This window comes from Hemiscyllium ocellatum, chromosome 2 (assembly GCF_020745735.1).
Source record: "Hemiscyllium ocellatum isolate sHemOce1 chromosome 2, sHemOce1.pat.X.cur, whole genome shotgun sequence".
Taxonomy (NCBI): domain Eukaryota; kingdom Metazoa; phylum Chordata; class Chondrichthyes; order Orectolobiformes; family Hemiscylliidae; genus Hemiscyllium; species Hemiscyllium ocellatum.
The window spans coordinates 106942311-106967987 of NC_083402.1; the positions used below are offsets into that span (position 1 = coordinate 106942311).

General features: G+C 40.9%; 1 protein-coding gene across 2 annotated transcripts in view; it reads right to left on the reverse strand.

Annotated features, from left to right (window-relative positions):
- Positions 1-25677, reverse strand: part of LOC132824466 (lysine-specific demethylase 4C-like) — a 436488-nt gene that overhangs the window by 397363 nt on the left and 13448 nt on the right. For both annotated transcript variants that reach the window (XM_060839018.1, XM_060839010.1), the window contains exon 2: positions 12956-13124. In XM_060839018.1, the coding sequence (XP_060695001.1) occupies positions 12956-13099 (144 nt within the window). In that variant the 5' untranslated portion in view covers positions 13100-13124. The remainder of the gene's footprint in view (positions 1-12955; positions 13125-25677) is intronic.

Here is a 25677-nt window from a genome sequence, read left to right on the forward strand (position 1 = left end):
GGTCTGGAGCTCAGATGACTGACCTCCTACAACCACAACCACCTTGGAATGTGATCTCTGAATTTCTATGTAGCAAATATGCATAATTTTCCATTTCCCACAACATGGCATCACCAATACACATAGATATAATTCCTTTCACTACATGATTTATAGAAATTCTAAGCATTATTACATCTTGTACTGGTAATCCAAAGGTAACTAGCCATTAACCTGACCAGACACAATATTTATTGTTATCCACCAGCAACTATTTTCCAGATAACTTCAGGTTATTTCCAAGTATTCCATTGGCTTCAGGTTCTCACACAGCACCCAATTAGGGTGGACTGTGCAAACTATCTTACTGATATCCACGTGGATAATATCCACAGTTCATCTTCAATACCTGTCTTCTCCTCAAAAGATATCCATCAAATGAGTCAAGCATGGCCTGTCACTCCTAAAAAAAAAGCCAATCAATTTGCATAAGTTCTGCCCCTCAAAGTGAACCTTTAAACTCCTGTCTTCACAAATAAGTTACCTAGCCATCATTTGGTCGCTCATTTTTTGCCTCTTTTTTAGTTCACATTTCACATTTGAAATCCTGAGATTTGGTTCTACAACAAATTTCAAACATACCCACAAGAGAAGACTCATTCTTTGAGCAAACTCTCTCAGAACCCTCCAATGAAAGTTATTTGAGTCAGTGTCTTGTCTGCATTACACTTGACCATCAAACTTAATATGTCCTTCTGTGATTCAAAATTTGCAGTTTGCTTTAAATTTACACCTATAATTCTAAGATGACCACTGCAGTTTCTCTAGCTGTGTTGAAATAAGAGTTAAGCACTCTAATTTCTTCAGATACCTTCTATCATCAGACATCATTTTCCCATCACCATTTGTTAATGGGTCAATTGGTCAATGCAGACTTTATTTACGAAAAATATACATGATCAAATCCTTACTGCTCATTTTGTTTCCGGGATTATTTACCATCCGATTCCTCCTTCCAGTGTCAGTTTAATTGCATTCATGAATCTTTTACAAGTAGCCATAGTCTTTTGCAAACATATAAAAATTGCCATTTTTTTTCTGGCTCCCAAATGTCTTTAACAATTTGTTTGCAACCTAAACCAAACAACTGAGAGTCATAGAGATGTACAGCACGGAAACAGACCCTTTGGTCCAACCCATCCACGCTGACCAGACATCCCAACCCAATCTAGTCCCACCTGCCAGCACCCGGCCCATATCCCTCCAAACCCTTCCTATTCATATACAATGTTTCAATTGTACCAGCCTCCACCACATCCTCTGGCAGCTCATTCCATACACGTACCACCCTCTGTGTTAAAATGTTGTCTCTTTTATATCTTTCTCCTCTCACCCTAAACCTATGCCCTCTAGTTCTGGATTCCCCGACCCCAGGGAAATGACTTTGTCTATTTATCTTATCCATGCTCCTCATAATTTTGTAAACCTCTAGAAGGTCATCCCTCAGCCTCCAACGCTCCGGAAAAACAGCCCCAGCCTGTTCAGCCTCTCCCTGTAGCTCAGATCCTCCAAACCTGGCAACATCCTTGTAAATCTTTTCTGAACCCTTTCAAGTTTCACAACATCGTTCCGATAGGAAGGAGACCAGAATTGCACGCAATATTCCAAGTGGCCTAACCAATGTCCTGTTTAGCCGCAACATGACCTCCCAACTCCTGTACTCAATACTCTGGCCAATAAAGGAAAGCATACCAAATGCTGCCTTCACTATCCTATCTACCTGCGATTCAAGGAGCTATGAACCTGCACTCCAAGGTCTCTTTGTTCAGCAACATTCACTAGGACCTTACCAATAAATGTATAAGTCCTGCTAAGATTTGCTTTCCCAAAATGCAGCACCTCACACTTATCTGAATTAAACTCCATCTGCCACTTCTCAGCCCATTGGCTCATCTGGTCAAGATACTTTTGTAATCTGGGGTAACCCTCTTTGTTGTCCACTACACCTCCAATTTTGATGTCATCTGCAAACTTACTAACTGTACCTCTTATGCTCGCATCCAAATCATTTATGTAAATGACAAAAAATAGAGTGGCCCAGCACTGATCCTTGTGGCACTCCACTGATCACAGGCCTCCAGTCTGAAAAAGAACCCTCCACCACCACCCTCTGTCTTCTACCTTTGAGTCAGTTCTGTATCCAAATGGCTAGTTCTCCCTGTATTCCATGAGATCTAACCTTGCTAATCGGTCTCCCATGGAGAACCTTGTCGATGCCTTACTGAAGTCCATATGGATCACATCTATTGCTCTGCCCTCATCAATCTTCTTTGTTACTTCTTCAAAAATCTCAATCAAGTTTGGGAGACATGATTTCCCACACACAAAACCAAGCTGACGATCCCGAATCTTGTGGGATGTGGGTGTTGTTGGCTGGCCAACATTTATTGCCTATCCCTAGTTGCCCTTGAGAAGATGATAGTGAGCTGCCTTCTTGAACCACTGCAATCTACTTTGCTGTGGGAGGGATTTTGATCCTGTGATGGTAAAGAAAAGGTGATACATTTCCAAGTTGGAATGGTGAGTGGCTTGGAGGGGAACTTGCAAATGATGGTATCCCCATATAGTGTTGGTCCATGACCTTCTAGATGGAAATGATCATTGATTTGGAAGCTGCAGTCTGAAGATCTTTGGTGAATTTCTACAAGCATCTTGTAGATAGTACTCTGCTGCTATTAAGTGTCGGTGCTGGACAGAGTGGATGTTTGTGGATGTGGTCCCAATTAAGCATGTTACTTCTTGTCACGCTGCACCTGTCCAGGATAGTAGGGAGTATTCCATCATCACTGCTGACTTGTGCCTTTCAATGATGGATGGGCATGGGGCGTCAGAAAGTGAGTTACTCACCTCTGAATTCGTAGCCTCTGACCTGCTCTTGTAGCCCCCAAGAATATTGATGAGGGGGAATTCAGTGATGGTAACACCATTGAATGTCAAGGATGGTGGTTAGACTCTCTCTTATTGGTGGTGGTCTTTGCCTCGCATTTTTACGCTGTGAATGTTACTTGCCATTTGTCAGCCTAAGCCTGGTCATTGTCCTGATCTTGCTGCATTTGAACATGGACTGCTTCAGAATCTGCTGAGTTGTGAATGGTGCTGAACATTGTGCAATTATTGACGAATATCCCTACTTTTGACCTTATGTTGGAGAGAAGGTCATTGAAGCAGCTGAAGATCGTTGGGCCTAGGACAGTACCCTGAAGAACTCTGCACAGATGTCCTGAAGCTGAGATGATTGATTTCAACCACACTCATCTTCCTATGTCAAGGCATGTTGGGGCAAGGCCAATGTCCAAGGCCTTTCTGTCATATTGTACTGAGGGGCTGTTAAATTTTAGCACTACTTATAGCTTATGGTAGTGTCTTTAGTTTCTGTTCATATTTGGAAATTTTCCAATTTTGTATTTCGATGGAAAATCAAATATGCAACTTTTATTTAAATTTTATTTTCTGTAATCCGGCTTAAACCTTTTGCAATGTACATACAAATTGTTCTTCTATAACGCATGTTTCATTAATGCAAATTCGCTGCAGCGGGATAGATGAATTGGGGATGCTATTTCTATAACATGAACTTTTAAAACATGAATTGGTGATAATGCGATTCCGGCCCCATTTATTTAAATGGTGCTGCTATTACACGATTTTCTTAAAACGTGGGACTGCATGAGACGGAATTACCGCATTATAGCAGAACCAACTAGATAGATAAAGTATGAAAAAACAAGTGCTTTTTGAACTAAAATAACAGTGTTAGATTTCAACAATAGCAATTACAACTTAGATTGATCTAATACCTTCAATGTAATGAGATATCCCAAGGTGCTTCACAGAGCCTTAGAAATAAGACATGATGCCAGGCTACATTGGGAGATAATGTGGCAGGTAATCAAAGGCTTGGTCAATGACTTGGGGCTTTGTGTACTGTTTTAAAAGATGAAAGTGAGGTTGCAAGTTGGAGAAGGTGCAGGGGTAAAATTGCAGTCATTGGGATTAGAAGAATGCAGGTAAAATACAGAGTTTGTTCAAAATTTGAATTTAATGTAGAGAATTCTGGAGAACTTCTGGTATTGCAGCATGTGTAGAGAGAGAAACAGAGTTTATATTTTAACTTTGATATGACTGTTCTTCAGAAGTCTCCTAAAGAAGTGTCACACCAGACTCAAAATGTTAAGTTCACCTGATCTGGAGAGAGAACCAAAATGCTTGCAATGTAGATAGATTAAAACCAGTATGGCTGGATGCGGAGTCCGGTAATGTGGAGAGAACAGCAGAAGACAGAGTAACTCAGAATAATTACCAAAGGCAGAGATTGTAACGGATAACCTGAGAAATACTGGTGTGAACACATGGCATTATCAGGAAGAAAATAGGTGAGCTATCAGGGTTTGGTAGATGAAGTGTACAGGAGTTGAAGTGTCTGAAAGCTAACTGAAATTGAATGATTATAGTGGAATTAGCTCAGTGTTTGTGTTTTGGAAGGATGAAGAAAATAAGTGAGGTAATAAGGGGCACTATCTGTTCGAATGGAACTCATGACAATGAAGTGAATACTTGAAATTATATTTAATCTGTTGGGCAAAATGAGAATGTTTGTAGTTGAACTATATCTGTGTGTTACCAAATAATGAGAATCAGGCTGGAACAGTTTTTGTGAGAGGATGAGATTGACTTTTGTCTTGTCAGTCTGGTGGGATTTCAAATATGCTTTTTTTTGAGTGTACAATAAGGACATTTGGTATGCACGTTGTAATTTAAAGAAATTGTGAGGAACTTCTATGCATAAATAGTAACTGATGAGGAAGGAGCAATAGCAAAGTAAAAGCAAACAGGTTTTATTTTCACTTGTGGGACATGAATGCCATTGGTTGTCCTTGAACCAAGTTGCTTGCTCGGCCATTTCAGAGGGTAGCTGAGAGTTAACCACATCGCAGGAGTCACATGTAGGCCATACCAGATGAGAACAGCAGATTTCCTTCCCTGAAGGACAGTAGTGAGGCAGATGGGTTTTTCCCCACAATCAGCAATGGCTTAATGGTCATCAGTAGATTTTTGATTCCAGACTTCTTTTTATTGAACTCAGATTCCACCATCTGCAATGGTGGGATTCAAACCCAAGTCCCTCAGAATAATAGCTGAGTGTCTGGAATAATAGTCTACTGATAATACCACTAGGCTATTGCTTAAAGATGATGATGAAATTAGAATGGCCATCAGGGTACAGAACCAAAGGAAACCGATCAAAAACCAATAATTAAACAAGCTGATCTTTAAAAACATTAGACAACGAGTGGGAATAATAGAATGGTACTGAAGAAAAAAGACCTGGAATTAGGATAGAAGTGGAGGATGGGAAAAATTTCTGGCTGTAAGAGCTGCTTCTTTTTTTTTGAGGTATGTTATGTTAGGTGTTGGAGGTGATTTCCTTGAATTCCAGGAGCAGTAATTCCTGCTTTAAATGCTGTTGCATTGTTTTGGAACTTTTGGAAAAAAAAGTCAAAACAACAGCAATTTAAAAGGGAGAAGAGCAGACAATGGAAGCACATGGTGAGAGAGAGAGAGAGAGAGAGAGAACAGTTACCGCCTTTGCTGTTTGAATTCGTGTATTGCCAGACATTGGAGTGCTTCTGGGAAAATTAACAAGCAGTGAAATTCACAACTAATCTTGGAGGAAATGTTGGGCGAAGTTCACAGCACAGAAACAGATAAGTTAATTGCTGTTTTAAGTCTGTCGAAGAGAAAGGCTGCAGTAGTGAGTATAGTGGATTCTTTCTTGTTTTTGGAGATACATCTCTTGATTAAACTTAAAATGTAAGCCATTGCTATTAACTTAACCTGGGGCAGTGTTTGGAAAGGAATAAGACGGTGTTATTTTCTGAGTCTGTAGATTGTGAAGGAACAAAAATGGCCTTTGCAGTGATATGTACTTCTTGTCAGATGTGGGAATTTAAAGAGAGTTTAAGGGTTACTGCAGATTATATCTGCCATAAATGCTGTTGGATGCAGATCTTATCAGATCGAGTGGATCAGTTGGAGAGACAAATAGAAGCGATGCGGAATTTACAACAGCAACAGTATGTGATGGTTGGCAGTTATAGGAAGGGGGAAAGTCTCAGATACAGTCACATAGATGGCTGAACTCCAGGAAGGGTGAGAGAGGTCAGCACCTAGGTCAGGAGTCTTTTGTGGATATGCCCATTTCAAACAGGGATGCTCTTTTGGAAAATGTAGGGGGTGATGGATTCCCAGGGGAATGTAGCACGAACAGCCATGTTTCTGGTATTAAGACTGGCTCTAATGCAACGAGGGGTTTGTTGGCTTCCAAGAGATCAATTTTGTTAGAGGATTGTGTAGTCAGAGGTACAGACAGACGTTTCTGTGACCAGCAGAGGAAAAGCAGAATGGTGTGTTGTTTATCTGGTGCCAGGATCAAGGATGTCTCAGAGAGGGTGCAGAATGTTCTCACGGGGGAGAGGAATCAGCAGGAGGTCATTGTCCACATTAGAATCAACAACATTGAAGGGAAAAGGTTGAGACTCTGAAGGAAGATTACAGAGAATTAGGCAGAAATTTAAAAAGGAGGTCCTCAAGGGTAGTGATATCTGGATTACTCCCAGTGCTACGAGCCATTGAGGGCAGGAATAGAAGGATAGAGCAGATGAATGCATGGCTGTGGAACTGGTGTATGGGAGAAGGATTCACATTTTTGGATCATTGGAGTTTCTTTTGGGGTAGAAGTGACCTGTACAAGAAGGACGGATTGCACCTAAATTGGAAGGAGACTAATATACTGGCAGGGAAATTTGCTAGAACTGCTTGGTAGGATTTAAACTAGTAAGGTGGGGGGGGGGGGGGGGGGGGGGGGGGGGGGGACCCAGGGAGATACTGTGGAAAGAGATTGATCTGAGATGTTACAGCTGAGAACAGAAGTGAGTCAAACAGTCAGGGCAGGCAGGAACAAGGTAGGACTAATCAATTAACTGCATTTATTTCAATGCAAGGGGCCTAACAGATGAACTCAGGGCATGGTTAGGAACATGGGACTGCGAGATCATAGCAATTATGGAAACATGGCTCAGGGATGGGCAGGACTGGCAGCTTAATGTTCCAGGATACAAATGCTACAGGAAGGATAGAAAGGGAGGCAAGAGAGGAGGAGGAGTGGCATGTTTGATAAGGGATAGCATTACAGCTGTGCTGAGGGAGGATATTCCCAGAAATACATCCAGGGAAGTTATTTGGGTGGAACTGAGAAATAAGAAAGGGATGATCACCTTATGAGAATTGTATTGTAGACTCCCCAATAGTCAGAGGGAAATTGAGAAACAATCTTGTAAGGAGATCTCAGCTATCTGTAAGAATAAAAGGGTAGTTATGGTAGGGGATTTTAACTTTCCAAACATTGACTAGGACTGCCATAGTGTTAAAGGTTTAGATGGAGAAGAATTTCTTAAGTGTGTACAAGACAATTTTCTGATTCAGTATGTGGATGTACCTACTGGGGAAGGTGCAAAACTTGGCCTACTCTTGGGAAATAAGGCAGGGCAGGTGACCGAGGTACCAGTGGAAGACCACTTTGGGGCCATAATTCTATTAGTTTTAAAATAGTGATGGAAAAGGATAGACCAGATCTAAAGGTTGAAGTTCTAAATTGGAGAAAGGCCAATTTTGACGGTATTAGGCAAGAACTTCCAAAAGCTGATTGGAGGCAGATGTTCGCAGGTAAAGGGACGGCTGGAAAATGGGAAGCCTTCAGAAATGAAATAACAAGAATCCAGATAAAGTATATTCCTGTCAGGGTGAAAGGGAAGGCTGGTAGGTATAAGGAATGCTGGATGACCAAAGAAATTGAGGGTTTGGTTAAGAAAAAGAAGGAAGCATATGTCAGGTATAGACAGGATAGATCGAATGAATCCTTAGAAGAGTATAAAGAAAGTAGGAGTATACTTAAGAGGGAAATCAGGAGGGCAAAACGGGGACATGAGATAGCTTTGGCAAATAGAATTAAGGAGAATCCAAAGGGTTTTTACAAATATAGCAAGGACAAAAGGGTAACTAGGGAGAGAATAGGGCCTCTCAAAGATCAGCAGGGTGGCCTTTGTGTGGAGCCACAGAAAATGGGGGGGGATACTAAATGAATATTTTGCATCAGTATTTACTGTGGAAAAGGATACGGAAGATATAGACTGCAGGGAAATAGATGGTGACATCTTGCATAATGTCCAGATTACAGAGGAGGATGTGCTGGATGTCTTGAAACAGTTAAAAGTGGATAAATCCCCAGGACCTGATCAGGTGTACCCGAGAACTTTGTGGTAAGCTAGAGAAGTGATTGCTGGGCCTCTTGCTGAGATATTTGTATCATCGATAGTCACAGGTGAGGTACCGTAAGACTGGAAGTTGGCTAATGTGGTGCCACTGTTTAAGAAGGGCAGTAAAGACAAGCCAGGGAACTACTGACCGGTGAGCCTGATGTCAGTGGTGGGCAAGTTGTTGGAGGGAATCCTGAGGGACAGGATGTACATGTATTTGGAAAGACAAGGACTGATTAGGGATAGTCAGCATGGCTTTGCGCGTGGCAAATCATGGTCTCACAAACTTGATTGAGTTTTTTGAAGAAGTAACAAAGAAGATTGATGAGGGCAGAGCAATAGATGTGATCCATATGGACTTCAGTAAGGCATCGACAAGGTTCCCCATGGGAGACCGATTAGCAAGGTTAGATCTCATGGAATACAGGGAGAACTAGCCATTTGGATACAGAACTGACTCAAAGGTAGAAGACAGAGGGTGGTGGTGGAGGGTTCTTTTTCAGACTGGAGTGCCACAAGGATCAGTGCTGGGCCACTCTATTTTTTGTCATTTACATAAATGATTTGGATGCGAGCATAAGAGGTACAGTTAGTAAGTTTGCAGATGACACCAAAATTGGAGGTGTAGTGGACAACAAAGAGGGTTACCCCAGATTACAAAAGTATCTTGACCAGATGGGCCAATGGGCTGAGAAGTGGCAGATGGAGTTTAATTCAGATAAGTGTGAGGTGCTGCATTTTGGGAAAGCAAATCTTAGCAGGACTTATACATTTATTGGTAAGGTCCTAGCGAATGTTGCTGAACAAAGAGACCTTGGAGTGCAGGTTCATAGCTCCTTGAATCGCAGGTAGATAGGATAGTGAAGGCAGCGTTTGGTATGCTTTCCTTTATTGGCCAGAGTATTGAGTACAGGAGTTGGGAGGTCATGTTGCGGCTAAACAGGACATTGGTTAGGCCACTGTTGGAATATTGCATGCAATTCTGGTCTCCTTCCTATCAGAAAGATGTTGCGAAACTTGAAAGGAAAAGATTTACAACGATGTTGCCAGGGTTGGAGGATCTGAGCTACAGGGAGAGGCTGAACAGGCTGGTGCTGTTTTCCCTGGAGCATCGGAGGCTGAGGGGTGACCTTTTAGAGGTTTACAAAATTATGAGGGGCATGGATAGGATAAATAGACAAAGTCTTTTCCCTGGGGTCAGGGAGTCCAGAACTAGAGGGCATAGGTTTAGGGTGAGAGGGGAAAGATACAAAAGAGACCTAAGGGGCAACATTTTAATGCAGAGGGTGGTACGTGTATGGAATGAGCTGCCAGAGGATGTGGTGGAGTCTGGTACAATTGCAACATTTAAGAGGCATTTGGATGGGTATATGAATAGGAAGGGTTTGGAGGGATATGGGCCGGGTGCTGGCAGGTGGGACTAGATTGGGTTGGGATGTCTGGTCAGCGTGGATGGGTTGGACCAAAGGGTCTGTTTCCATGCTGTACATCTCTATGACTCTAAATGATTTTTTTAAAAATGCAAATTTGCACTTTTGAATATTAGAGGAAACATTGGTTACCCATTTGAAACATGTCTGTCAATATATTCCCTCATAGTGGATCTGTGGCTCTGAAAATAGTGTCATCATTGCAAATTCAGATGCCTTTTTACAAAGATAAGGGGCATACCCTTCCAGAAGGAATGGAAAGTTATCAAAAAAATCTGTAAGTTAACACTTTGACCAATGAGCATTCTCTACATTTCAGATATGTAGCCTTTGCCAGTATGTACCTGAAATTAATTATTTATAGAATCAATTACAATTTTTAAAAAAAAAATTTGAATAACATTATTCTTAGATACAAAAACATCTTCCAACCTATGCTTTGCTTCAAACTCCATACTCAACTACACTAATCCATGGCCTATGAGGTAAGCCAAAAGGCTATTTTTGCATCACCCTGATAAGGGAAAGAGGAATTCCATTGGAGCAGGGGCAGCATGCTTCCATATCAAAGGATATGCATTGGCTGGCAGGGAAAGAAAAACTAGGTCAAAAGAAAGTTTTAACCAAGAAACAATATCCAAATTTTAAATGAATAAGAACAGCATTTTATTTAACTGGAATATGCTAACTTTGTTACAGTATTCAAATATTGAAGGAAGTGTTTAAGTGATAAATAAAGACAATTAGTAAATCATACAAAGGTTACTGCAGATAATCTGTCTAAGCCAACTGGTTTCATTTAAGACAACCCGGTAAAAGATCAATTGGCAGCTTTTGAAGAGGTGATAATTCAGGAAACCGTCCAGTCAGGGAGGAAGAGCAGGGAACCAGCTTTCCAGATATTGGAGAGAGAGAGAGAGAAAGCTGAAGCAAAAAAAAAGCATGTTTAAGTAAGGTTGATTATTCAGCTGAGAACTATGTAGAATTTAGAAAGTTCAGAGGGGAAGAGACAAAGGAAACAGGATTACTAAATATATACTGAGAAGGCGCTGGGAGCTAATATAAAAAGGAAACCTCGAAGTCTTTTTACAGACATATAAATAAAGTTCATTCAGGAACAAGATGGGGACTGACATACGTAGGCAGAGAGTATGGTTGAGGAACTAAATACCTTACTTCTGTATTTACCACAAAAGAAGATATTGCCTAGGTCATCAAGGAGGAGGAGATTGAGACACTAGATGGGCTAAAAATAAAAAATCCTAAGGTGAAGCCATTTGCAAAGCTGGCCAAACATTAGGTTTATAGCTCTCCAGGACCTAAAAGGATGTATTCAAGGAAACGAGTCAGTTGGGGTGAAATCTACTATAATCTTCCAATTCCTTTTAATATGGGGTGATGCTAGAGGGCTGACAAATCACAAATGTTCAACCCATGTTCAAAAAATGGTCTAAGGATAAAACTAGCAACTATAAGTTCAACTTCATTTGGCGGGATGGCTGATCAAGACAAGAAGTTTAGACAGGAAAGTCAACAACCACCTGGAGAAGTATGAATTAATTAATGAAAGTAAGCAAAAGCTTGTTAAAGGGAAACTGTGTTGAACTAACTTGATTGAGTCGTTGATGAGATAAGTAAAGACTGTATATTTTCATTTACCTGAATTCCTAATTGTGAATTAAAATGAGAAGATAATTATTTGAAAACTAGCAATTGCTGCATGTTATGATAGCAATTAACTTGACTCACTGTTTGTGCTTGTTTGAGCAGTAGTTAAATGTCTGGTTACAAGTGAACTGGAGCCGAGGGATTATGTAGAGGTGAAGCTTTGGTTGTTACAAGTAGCTGATTAGTTCGTGGTCTAGTGATCAGTTATCAATGACAACGAAATTCTACTTGCAACTATGTGATTGGTTCTCAGCTAACTGAACAGTTTGGGACTGTGAACAAGATTGACAGAAGCTCTGAAATCTCCATCAGCTCAGGAGCGAAAGCCACTTTGAGCCTGAAAAAAGTCAGTTTATCTTTCCTTCAGCAGTTTCCATACATGGTGACTTTTTAAGTAATATTCACAAGCCTTTTACAAGTGAACCAGTATCCTGTGCTTCCTGCAAACAAATGAAAGTTGCCGGAGAAGGACGACCAAGACACACGCGCGTGTGTGAGTGAGTGAGTGAGTGAGTGAGTGAGTGTGTGTGTGTGATGTTTTAATTAATGGACTATTCATAATTCATATCTGTAGCTAGAGTCTAATAATTTGTAAAAAATAATAAATTTTATTAAGCACACAAACCTGGTACATGTTTTCTGATAATCTGAGTCTAAAAGACAAGTAAATTGGAGAACTCTGTGCACTTCTTCACAGAACATTTTTGACAACTTGGAGAATTGCGGAATTTGATTTCCAGCTTGCTACCCCTAATGAAGCGTAACAGAGAGTGTCAATGAGGATAATGCAATTAATGTGGTGTGCGTGGTCTTCCAAAAAAGGTTTGATAAAGTCTCACATGAGGCTTGCCAACAAGTTGAAGGTCACAAAAAATTGGATACAATAGTGGCCAAGTGATTGGGAAAAGAAAGAGAATATTAATGAACAATTCTATTTCAGACTGAAGGAAGAAGGACATGGAGTTAAGATTTTTCACAAACAAATCAAAAGGTAACATGAGCAAATAATACAAAAACTGCAGGCCTAGCAGCATCTGTGGAGAGAAATCACAGTTAATATTTCAGGTCAGGTGACCCTTCCTCAGAATGGTCACTCGACCTGAAACATAAACTCTGATTTCCCTCCACAGATGCTGCCAGACATGCTCAGCTTTACCAGCAATTTCTGTTTTTCTGATTTACGGCATCCGTAGTTCTTTCGGTTTTTACGAGATAAAAATATTCTTGTGACAACCTAATAGAAACTGGAATGTATTGTCTGAAAGCATGGTAGAAAACGATTCAATTCTAGTTTCCAAAGGGAATTGGATAATCGCCTATTCAGGAAAATAAATTGCAATACTATGCAGCAAAAGATTGATATGAACAAAGATGCTCTTGCCGAAAGTCGGCACAGACATGATGGCCCAAAGGGTTTTCTTCTTGTTGTGTAACCACTCTATGATTACATAAAAGTTCAGTATCAAAACATTCTTCAATGTACATTAATGACAACATATTTCTTACCTTTGCGAGGCCAGCCCTATGTGCACCCTGGGATTCCATGTATGCAATATATTTCGAAAAATTTTTGAACTCTTCCATTGTGGGCTGGAAAGTCATGATTTTACACACAGATTTTGATGGAGACCCTGAATCCTCTGTAGCCATGATGCAGTAACAGGAATTCTTCCACCTAAAAGTAATTTTTTTTATTATTTAATGAAGTTAATAAACAGATCATTTTCTATACTGGACTTAGCACTGAGTCATTAATCGAAGATTTTGCTCAATACTATATTTTTATGCATGCAGATTACATAAATTGTTCAATTAGAATGCCAAGTATCAAACTTCACTCTCAGCTGAAGTAGTAAAAGCAAAATAAATGCCACAACCATGAGAACAATAATAAAAGCAAAATACTGCAGATGCTGGAAAACTGAATGAAAACAAAAAAAAACGAGAAAAACTCAGCACGTCTGGCAGCATGTGGACAGAGAAACAGAGTTCACGTTTTGAGTCCATTGTGACTCTTTTCCAGAACAATAAGCCAACTTAGCTTAACAAGGAAGAAAGTGGTTGTTAAAGAGATAGCTTTGTATTATTTCAACAGCAATTAGTTAATCTGCAGTAAAAAGCAGAAAATAAATTCTATTAAACAGTAAATTATTAACAAGAACAAATCTCCACGTATTTCCATCAGGTCTCTGCTGGTTACAATAAGGGAATTCCTGACCTCAGGAAATAAAATGATGATGCTATCCTTCCACAGAAGCCTATGGATCATCCTGTCATATCATATAACTTCCTTGTAAAATATCATACTTCCATCACTGCACAATTTAGAAGAACATTTCAGAAATGTATTGTAAGTATGAAGTGCTTCCTGACAACAGTTCTAGATTTACACTTTACCTACCTGTACCTCAATCTCCATTGTCTGCAGTTAGGAAATAAATTTAAATTGTGCTTGAGCTTAGCTTTTCATTCTATTTACATCAATAAAAATTATTCTTATTTACCTCACCTCCTCTCAAATTGAGAAATTCTAGGGGTTTTTAACCTTCCTGAATTACTCACTCCTCTACCAAAGAACTAGCCATAATGATGTTTCTCTGCACTATTCCAAGGAGTATATGCTTATGGCTCAGCAAGTCAGGCAACAACTGTAGACGCATATGTATAGCGACGGAGGTAACAGCTGTCATCTATTTAGATACAGTACTTCAGGAGTCTTATTCACACGCAATGTCTGAAAAAGGGCCTTGCCATGTGTAGGTTTTATTCTGGAATCAGAATTTACCTCTGCAGTAAAATACACATTGGTGATGATTGAGTTACCAGTTACATTTCAAAACAAGTTCAAATACCATCAACTTCCCTCCCCAATTTAGATCACTTATGTTTTCTGTCATGGTGATAAAATATGGAACCTCGAAAACTCTTCTCGCATATTTAGCACAAATTGGAGGGCTAGAAACTAAAAAGTGATAACTAATCCCTACGACTCAGCATTATTCCCAAAAGCTGATTAGCTTAAGTCTGGCAGATGTCTTACATGTTTACCATGCAATATTGTACACAGAAACACTAGAAAATAAAAGAGTAGACCATTAGATGTTTCGAGGTTGATCATCCAACTCAGTATCCTGTTCCCTCTTTCTCTCCGTATTCTTTGAACTCTTCAGCCCTAAGAACTATGTTTAACTCCTCCTTAAAAACATTCAATGTTTTGACTTCAACCACTTTCTATGGCAGAAAATTCCACATGTTTACCATGCACTGGAAGAAGAAATTTCTTATGTCAGCCTAAATGGCCTACATCATATCCTTAAACTGCAACTCTTAGTTCTGGACTCTCCAGTCATCGTGCACATCCTTCCTACATTTACCCTATCTTGTCCTGCTAAATTTCCTAGATCTGGATGAAATCTCTCCTCGTTCTTCAAAATTCCTGCAAATAAAAATAAAGGTAGTGTTGCCATAAAGCTACTCTCTCATTAAAAAGAATGACCGGTGCTGGTTTAACCTACAGGTCAACATAATTCAGGCAAGGGGAGAGGTTGAGATAGACAGTCCTTCATTGTAACCTCAGCCAGTGCAGGAATTGAACTCATGCTGTTGACACCAGTCTCCATCACAAACCAGCAGTCCAACCAACTGAGCTAACACCCACTGGCTCCCCCACTTGTCAATTCTACTCATTACAGCCCTAAAAATTCCAACAGCTTTGGCATGATTTTCCTTTCATACATTCATGTTGACTCTGTTCAATCCTCTCAATGTTTTCAAGTGCTCTGTTATTAGGTCCTTTATAATGGACTCACATTTTCTTTATCATCAATGTCAAGTTAACCAGTCTGTACCAGCATTTTTGACGTACATTTCACCATTACAATTAGAATGCATTGAAAAAGCCACGCTGTCCATTCCCAAAGGTAAGATCTTTAAAAAGATACTCCTGTAACAATTATGGTACGAGATATTGAAAAACAGAGGTAAAATTAAATGTAGCATACTATGAAAATTATTGCTTTTATTCTGTAACCATACAGATGACTGGCTGAAAATATCTTACATTATGTTGACAATATCTAGATGTATTTTGTTTGTTTCCCTGAAGCATACATTCTGTCTCAATTTTAAAGGAAGATAGATGATCTGTTCTTGAGTGGCAGCAATGAAAAAGTAAATACTGATGAAGTAAACAATTTGCACAAACATCTTCAATCTAGGAAAAGCACCTTGCCTTAATGCAACACTTGCACCGCTGGCAAAGACACAAGATCTAGAAATCAGCGTAGGAATTAGGACAGTAAATCCATATCTCACTACATTGTGTCTTGGTGCATTCGTGTTTGAAGATTTTATGTATTGCTCACTTAGCAACTGCAGAGCATTGTACAGTGGGTGGCACAGTGGTTAGCACTGCTGCCTCACAGCGCCAGAGACCTGGGTTCAATTCCCGCCTCAGGTGACTGTGCAAACTACACACAGTCATTCTCCCCGTGTCTGCATGAGTTTCCTCTGGGTGCTCCAGTTTCCTCCCACAGTCCAAAAACGTGCAGGTTAGGTGAATTAGACAGTGTTAGCTGAAAGGGTAAATGTAGGGGAATGGGTCTGGGTGGGTTGCACTTCGGCGGGTCGGTGTGGACTTGTTGGGCCGATGGGCCTGTTTCCACACTGTAAGTAATCTAATCTAATACTGTCCTACCTCAAGTTTGTAATTTTTTAAAATATATTTGGACCTTAGCATGATGAAATATTATCAAGCTGGTTCACAGGAGCATTACCAAATTTGACACTGAGCCACATGAACAGATATTAACACAGATAACCAGAACCATGGATACAGATAGGTTTTAAAACGTGTTACAAAATGAGTAGAGATGTAGAGATTGAAGGAGGGAATTCAAGAGCTTAGGCCATGACACTTTCGGTGGGGTGATTCATAGCAGGAAAGTCTAAGAGGCCAGAACTGTAGAAGTACATATATCTCTTCTGGGTGGAAGTGATTACACAGATAAGGAGAACTGAGGCCAAGGAATGAAAGAAAACAAGAGAATTTTAAAATTGAGGCACTATTGGATCAGAAGCCAATGCTAGGTCAATGTTCAAATACAATCTGTGCAAGTTGGGATACAAGCAAAGTTTTCGAAATGCTCAGGTTTATGGAGGATGGGAGAAGTCAACCTGCTGAAAATTAAAACAACCAAAAGGCATAAGTAAAGGTTTCAGTTGCGGATGAACTGAGGCAGGGATGGAGTTAGATAATGTTGGTTAGATATAAAAGTAGGCATTAACGGTGATAGAACAGACATGTGAAAAAAAATCAATAGTTTGCAACAAGAGAATGAAATGTGTAAGTTGTAGCTCTTATCCTGTTGCACATGCTTCTTTTCTCTTAGTATATTGTGAGCTGCTCAGATATTCAGTCTCAGCTCTATAAACCATTCAAGCCAAAGAGGAGAGTGAAAACTGCTCTGTGATTGTTTAAATTTACCAATGAAGCAATTTTTACACTTCCTGAATTTTGTGAAATGGTAAAGATCAAAAGGTGAAACTTCACAGTACATAGGCCTTATGACAGTTTACTCTGATACATCAACAGAGCAAAACAATGATGTTTTGGTGAAAATGTTTGGGGAAGGAAGAACATGCAATCGTCACAAGAATGAGCTGCATTAATCCAGACAAATAGACAACAACAGCAACCAGCCCCTGAATCAAAGAATAAAAACATAATATTGTAGATTCAATTTGTTTAGTGGACAGAAAAGTTTTATAGTGGAAAAAGAAAGGGTACTTGACAGTTTAGGTGCCAATGATACAAATGCAATTGAGTATCTGTTCAAATTGCCTTGGGGCAGGCAACAAGCACAGACAGAGTTCATTAGGCTTTGGCTTTTAATTAAATTGTGCCTCTGCTCCATAATGAAGTTGAAATATTTACCTTTGGAAATAAAGGAATTGGAGCATGCCGCTGGAGCCTGTTCCACATTATTATTGCTCTGTCTTTCCACTCTATTTAAATAAGCTATCCCTCTTCGTTAATTCTCTTACTTAATAAAGATTTAGCAATCTCAGTTTTGAAAATTCCAATCCATCAGCAACAACTGGGGAGTGGATGTTGGAAAGTCAGAAAAAAAACTGAAACATTCCACTTGCCTATGTGGGCAAATTCTTCTGGATTTTATTCCTAAGCGGCCTCTATTTAATTTTCAGATCCATTGTGTCAGACTCCCACACCACTGGAAATAGCTTCTGTTAATGACTCCCTCGTTCTAATGACTTCAGAGTACAAGGCAGGTTTATGCAAATTGTTCTTATAATTTAACGCTTTAGTCTCTTATCATGCTGATGAATCTGCCAAATTGCCTCTTCAAGGCCAATTTACCCTTCCTGAAGTGTAGTATGCTGCACTGAAAGCGTAGCCTGTAGTGTGTACACTTGAAGAACATTTCATGATTATGCAATGCTTTATGGGATTGTTCCAATTCTCACCTTCTTGCTCCCAACCCCACCCAATAGACCAGGAAGCTAAGAAACATACAAGCATCTCAGAGACTTCAAATATCCAACCTTACAATCCTGGTAGTCAAGGAGTTATGTGCAACACCAGAAAAGTATGGAAATAAATCTCAATACTGGCAATCAGGTGCATTATGAAGGGCATGGATAGAGTGAATTGCCAAAATCTTTTTCCCAAGATGGGGAAGTCCAAAACTAGAAGACATAGGTTTAAGATGAGAGAGGAAAGATATAAGAGTGACCAAAGGGGCAACTTTTTCCACACACAGGATGGTGCATGTATGGAATGAGCTGCCAGAGGAAGTGGTGGAGGCCACTACAACATTTAAAAGACATCTGGATGGGTACATGAATAGAAAGGGCTGAGAGGGATATGAACCAAATGCTGGCAAATGGGACTAGATTAATTTAAGATATCTGGTCACCATGCACGAGTTGGACTGACGGGTCTGGTTTCATGCTGTACAACTCGATAATTCTATAAGAAACGTGGGTAAAAGAAAACCGGTAGTTGAGATGTACTTGTATTTTCAAACAGGGGCCACATCCAAGGTTCCTGTACAAAATAATACTCATGGTATAAAGGTTAATCTTAGCATGGACTAAGGAATGATTAGCTAACAGCAAGCAGAAAGGAGGAATAAATGGATCATCAAGACAACAAACTAGTGAAGTGCCACGTGTACAAAGTTCTGTTGTCTACAAAATAATTCAAAAAATTAGTATACAGGTACAACCAGCAATCAGAATAGCAAAGAATATAGTTATTTATTGGAAGGAGAATGAAAAAATTAGGGACCTTTTTTTCCAACAATTGTAGAAGTATAATGACATCTGAAATGCTGTAAACATTTTGCTTCACTTACTTTAAAGGAAATAATTAAATTAGAAGCAATTGAGAGAAAGCTGATTTCTGGGATTAAGGGATTACCTTCTGAGAAAAGGTTGACCATTTGGACCTATCTTCATTGAAGCTTAGAAGAATGCTTATGCAAGCATTGTGAAGGGACCTGGCAGAGTAACTATTCAGATGATGTTTCCCCCTAAAGGAGAGACTAGAATCAGCAGAATTAGTCTAAAAAGACTAGTGTTCTATTCAAGACAGAGATGGGAGAAGTAGTTTTCTCTCTGTGAGATTATTTTCCCAGAAAGTAGAGATGGGGGTCAATGAATATTTTAAGGTTAAGTTAAATAGATTCACAATTGACAAGACTGTCAATAGTTATATAGATAGACAAAGGTTATAGGAAGGGGATAAATGCCCATTAAAAAGTGTACCTGATTTTTTTTTAACCTGGGAATAACGGAATGGCTGAGTGGAGATTGGAAGCTACTGCAGGTAGAATGGGGTTTATTTTGTTGAACATGGTCCTTTATTTTACAATCTGCAGTGCTAGCTTCAGGCAGGCAGGTGATTCCCAAGACATGGGATTTACATGTGCTTTCTCTCTGTTCTTCGAACCATCTAGAAGCAACATTCAAAAGATAGTCTGCCAAGTCTGAATAATTATTTATCCACGCAGTGGAACAAAGTCGATACCTGCTCCAATAGGGTCAGCCCACTACCACAGATTCTAAAAGCTAATTGTCAACCGGTTAAGTATGAAATTTTCACTCCGAAAAAAGTATTCTACAAGATTCACGAAGAAGAAGAAATACTACTGGATAGGAAAACAAATTGTAAATTAAAAGTATGGCAGAAAAATTAGAAGCAAAGCGATAGTAGAAGATTCTCTGTCACTTTGAAAACATGGAAAACTATCCGGTAATTTTCAAAAGATCTTCTTTTAAAAATGAGATACACATATACATTTCACAGCCTCCAATTCAAAAAAGCATTAGGCATTATCACAGTGCACCACTTCTGTACAACACAAGTCGCACATGTGTCCCAAACGGAGAGCTGTGAAGTACCTGGCAAACTGTTTTTGACAGGGGACTGAACGAATGATGTCTGCATGCACCAGTAAAAGATAAAAGTAACGAGTGCAGAAATTCACAAAAAAGAAACAAAACAGCACCACAAATAATCCTCTATCTTGCAATGACATCTAAGATCATCCATACCACTTGTATGAAGAGTCAGAGAAAATGGGAAAAACAGTTGCAAATGTGAAGGAACTCACAAAGATAACTTTTTGCATACACACCCCTTTTGGAAGGTTAAGTTGCCACTTTGCAATTTCCCACAATGGTGAAGGTTGGGAACACATTGTGTGGAATTGCAGCCACAAATCAGTATTTACCAAAGTCTAATGCACTAATGACATTCCTGATTTTAGATTTTGAAGGATACATTCTAACAGCTGCAATTTAAAAAAATTGGGCCTATTCCATGTCAGTGTCATTTTAACTGGAAGGATTTATTCAAGACATATTTCAGTATCAAGTCCTTAACTAGAAATGGAACAAAGTGCAATGAGACTTGCTTGCCTAATTTCATCCTGTTTTTCCTGCAATGACTACCCTTATCTGGAGAATCACCGAAAGTCCTATTTCACAGTTCCTTCCTGGCTACTCAACATCACCATTATCTCTGACTTGTGAGAGTGCTAGCCAGGATTTGATGAGCACAAGACTTACTGCGTTTAAATATTGGAAAAGCCAAAGCTATTACATAGTCCCTGCCATAAACTGTTTCTTAGCTACCGACTTTTGACTTAGCACTGGCAATTGTCTGAGACTGAACCACTGTTCAAAATCTCAGTGTCCTTTGTGGCCCTGAGACAAACTTCCAACTCCACATCCATGAAAAGCAGCGACTCGCACCTTCATAATTTCAGGAGAAAGTGAGGACTGCAGATGCTGGAGATCAGAGTCAAAAAGTGTGGCGCTAGAAAAGCATAACCGGTCAGGCAGCATCCGAGGAGCAGGAGAGTCAATGTTTCAAGTAAAAGCTCTTCATCAAGAATTCCTGGTGAAAAGCTTATGTTCAAAACATTGACTCTCCTGCTCCTTGGATGCTGTCAGACCAGCTGTGCTTTTCCAGCACTATACGTTTTGACCGTTCATAGTATCACTTGAGCTTTTCCAGCCTCGGGTCATTTACTGCCAAAACCCACTTTCGAGTGGTCAAGTCTAGAGGTAATAATAATGTTCTGTAGACCAGCATCTCACCTACCATATTTTGCAAACCTGGCCACATCCAAAATTTATTGTCACGTCATAACTCCAACAAAAGTCCCTTACAGCCATCACCTCTGCACACTGTATTAGTGTTAGCAAAGAGGTCAATCTTAAGAATTGTCATCCTTAATTTTCAGATCCAACTCATGGCATCGCCCCTTCCCATCTCTATGACATCCTCTTCACCCATAACACAAGATATCTGCACATCTCTAATTGTGGTCCATTGCTCAAGCACAGTTTAAATTGTTTTACCATTGTTGGCGGTGCCTCATCTATCTAGACAGCAAACTCTGGGATTCCTCCTGATCTTGTCAACCTCTCTACTGCTTGGATGCAGTCCTTAAAAACGTACCTCTTTAACCAAGTTTTTGGCCACCGATCCAAAACACCGTATATGATTTACTATCAGTGCTTATTAATTAAGACTTCAAAGAAGCCTCTTTGAAATAGTTGAATATATTAAAAAGGTGATATTAATGCAAGTTATTGTTGCTCACTAAGACTAATGCTGTATTGAAATCCATTTGACATTCCAGGCCAATCTTTTTTCATTTAGTATTATCCAAAGGCTGAAACAAATTCCCTGTCACAAAACCTGTTCTCCCTCGATGCTGTAGTGGTCCACAAGCCATTAAAAGACCAAATCAATTCTCAAACCAGTTGCTTTATTCCAGTTCATGCAATAACAAGACTTTGGTAGAACATAGAAAAATACAGCGCAGTACAGGCCCTTTGGCCCTCGATGTTGCGCTGACCCAAGCCCACCTAACCTACACTAGCCTACTATCCTCCATATGTCTATCCAATGCCCGTTTAAATGCCCATAAAGAGGGAGAGTCCACCATTGCCACTGGCAGGGCATTCCATGAACTCACGACTTGCTGAGTAAAGAATCTACCCCTAACATCTGTCCTATACCTACCACCCCTTAATTTAAAACTATGCCCCCTCATAATAGTTGTCTCCATACGTGGAAAAAGGTTCTCATGGTCAACCCTATCTAAACCCCTAATCATCTTATACACCTCTATCAAATCTCCCCTAAACCTTCTTTTCTCCAATGAAAACAGCCCCAAGTGCCTCAGCCTTTCCTCATACAATCTTCCTACCATACCAGGCAACATCCTGGTAAACCTCCTCTGCACCCGTTCCAGTGCCTCCACATCCTTCCTATAGTATGGCGACCAAAACTGCACACAATACTCCAGATGCGGCCGCACCAGAGTCTTATACAACTGCAACATGACCTCAGGACTCCGGAACTCAATTCCTCTACCAATAAAAGCCAGTACGCCATATGCCTTCTTCACAGCACTATTTACCTGGGTGGCAACTTTCAGAGATCTGTGTACATGGACACCAAGATCCCTCTGCTCATCCACAATACCAAGGATCCGACCATTAGCCCAGTACTCCATCTTCTTGTTACTCTTACCAAAGTGAATCACTTCACACTTAGCTACATTGAACTCCATTTGCCACCTTTCTGCCCAGCTCTGCAGCCTATCTATATCCCGCTGTAACCTACCACACCCTTCCTCACTGTCAACAAGTCCACCGACTTTTGTATCATCCGCAAACTTGCTCACCCAACCTTCTAGCACCTCCTCCAGGTCATTTATAAAAATGACAAACAGCAACGGTCCCAAAACAGATCCTTGCGGAACACCGCTAGTAACTGCACTCCAAGATGAACCTTTACCATCAACTACTACCCTCTGTCTTCTTCCAGCCAGCCAATTCCTAATCCAAACCTCCAACGCACCCTCAATGCCATACCTCTGTATTTTTTGCAGTAGCCTACCATGGGGAACCTTATCAAACGCCTTACTAAAATCCAGATACACCACATCTACCGCTTTACCTCGTCCACCTCCTCAGTCGCCTTCTCAAAGAATTCAATAAGGTTTGTGAGGCACGACCTGCCCTTCACAAAACCATGCTGACTATCCTTGATCACATTATTCCTATCCAGATGTTCGTAAAACCTATCCCTTACAATTCTCTATAAGACTCTGCCCACAACAGAAGTCAGACTCACCGGCCTATAGTTACTAGGGTTATCCCTACTCCCCTTCTTGAACAAGGGAACCACATTTGCTATCGTCCAGTCTTCTGGCACTATTCCTGTAGACAACGAGGACATAAAAATCAAGGCCAATGGCTCTGCAATCTCCTCCCTTGCTTCCCAGAGAATCCTAGGATAAATGCCATCAGGCCCAGGGGGCTTATCTATTTTCACCCTTTCCAGAATTTCCAACACCTCTTCCCTTCTTACCTCAAAGCCATCCATTCTAATTAATTGTGACTCAATATTCACATCGGCAACAATGTCCTGTTCCTGAGTGAATGCTGATGAAAAGTATTCATTCAGTGTCTCCCCAATCTCTTCAGCCTCCACACGCAACTTCCCACTACTATCCTTGACTGGACCTATTCCTACCCTAGTCATTCTTTTATTCCTGACATACCTATAGAAAGCCTTTGGGTTTTCCCTAATCCTACCAACCAAGGACTTTTCATGTCCCCTCTTGTTGCTCTTAGCTCTCTCTTTAGATCCTTCCTGGCTACCTTATAACACTCAATCACCCCAATTGAACCTTCATGCCTCATCTTTACATAGGCCGCCCTCTTTCCTTTAACAAGGGATTCCAATTCCTTATTAAACCACGACTCCCTCACACGACCCTTTCCTCCCTGTCTGACAGGTACATACTTATCAAGGACACTCAATAGTTGCTCCTTGAACAAGCTCCACATATCGATTGCACCCTTCCCTTGAAGCCTACTTTTCCAAGCCACGCATCCGAAGTCATGCCTCACCGCATCATAATTTCCCTGCCCCCAGCTATAACTCTTGCCCTGCAGTGCACACTTATCCCTCTCCATCACTAGAGTAAAAGTCACTAAATTGTGGTCACTGTCCCCAAAGTGCTCACCTACCTCCAATTCTAACACCTGGCCCAGTTCATTACCCAGAACCAAATCCAGTATGGCCTCGCCTCTTGTTGGCCTGTCTACATATTGTGTCAGGAAACACATTGGATAAACACCGACCCATCTAACGTATTCGAGCTATCGCCTTCCCAGTCAATATCTGGAAAGTTAAAGTCCCCCATAACAACCACCCTATTACTTTCACTCTTCTCCTGAATCATCCTGACAATCCTTTCTTCTACGTCTCTAGGACTATTAGGAGGCCTGTAGAAAACTCCTAACAGGGTGACCTTACCTTTCCTATTTCTAAGCTCAGCCCAAACTACCTCAGATGGCGAGTCTCCATCCATCGTCCTTTCCACCACTGTAATGCTATCTTTGACAAGCAATGCCACACCTCCCCCTCTTTTACCCCCACCTCTGACCCTACTAAAACATTTAAACCCTGGAACCTGCAACAGCCATTCCTGTCCCTGTTCTACCCATGTCTCCGTAATAGCCACAACATCGAAATCCCAGGAACCAACCCACGCTGCAAGTTCACCTACCTTATTTCGTATACTTCTCGCATTGAAGTATACACACTTCAAGCCACCTTCCTGTTTACAGGCACCCTCCTTCGAGATTGATGCCATGTTCCTAACCTCCCTACACTCCAGGTCCTGCACCCTGAAGCTACAGTCTAGGTTCCCATGCCCCTGCAGAGTTAGTTAACCCCCCCCACCCCAAAGAGCACTAGCAAACCTCCCCCCAAGGATACTCGTGCCCCTCAGGTTCAGGTATAGACCATCCTGTTTATAGACGTCCCACCTTCCCCAGAAAGAAACCCAGTTATCCAGATATCGGAATCCCTCCCTCCTGCACCATCCCTGTAGCCACGCATTTAACTGCTTTCTCTCCCTATTCCTCGACTCTCTATTACGTGGCACGGGTAACAAACCAGAGACAACAACTCTGTTTGTTCTAACTCTGAGCTTCCAACCTAGCTCCCTGAAAGCCTGCCTAACATCCTCATCCCTCTTCCTACCTTTGTCGTTGGTGCCAATGTGGACCACGACTTCGGGCTGCTCCCCATCCCCCTTAAGGACCCGGAAAACACGATCAAAATCATCATGTACCCTTGCACCTGGGAGGCAACATACCAAACGTGAGTCTCTCTCGCCCCCCACAAAACCGCCTATCTGTGCCCCGAACTATCAAGTCCCCAATAACTATTGCTTTGCTCTTCTCCACCCTTCCCTTCTGAGCAACGGGGACAGGCTCCGGACCAGAGGCCTGAACCCCATTGCTTACCCCTGGTAAGTCATCCTCTCCACAAGTATCCAAAATGACATACTTGTTCTTGAGGGGAACGGCTGCAGGGGGTCCCTGCACTGGCTGCTTCCTCCCACTCCCCCTCACTGTCATCCATCTGTCTGCAATCTTTGGAGTTACTACTTCCCTAAAGCTCCGATCTATGACCCCCTCTGCCTCTCGAATGATCCAACTCCAGCTCCAGTTCCCTAACACAGTCTTGGAGGAGCTGGAGATGGGTGCACTTCCTGCAAGTGTAATCAGCAGGGACGACCATGTAATCCCTCACCTCAAACATGTTGCAAGAAGAACATTGTACTGCCTTCACTGCCATCCCTCTAAAAGTAACCTTTAAA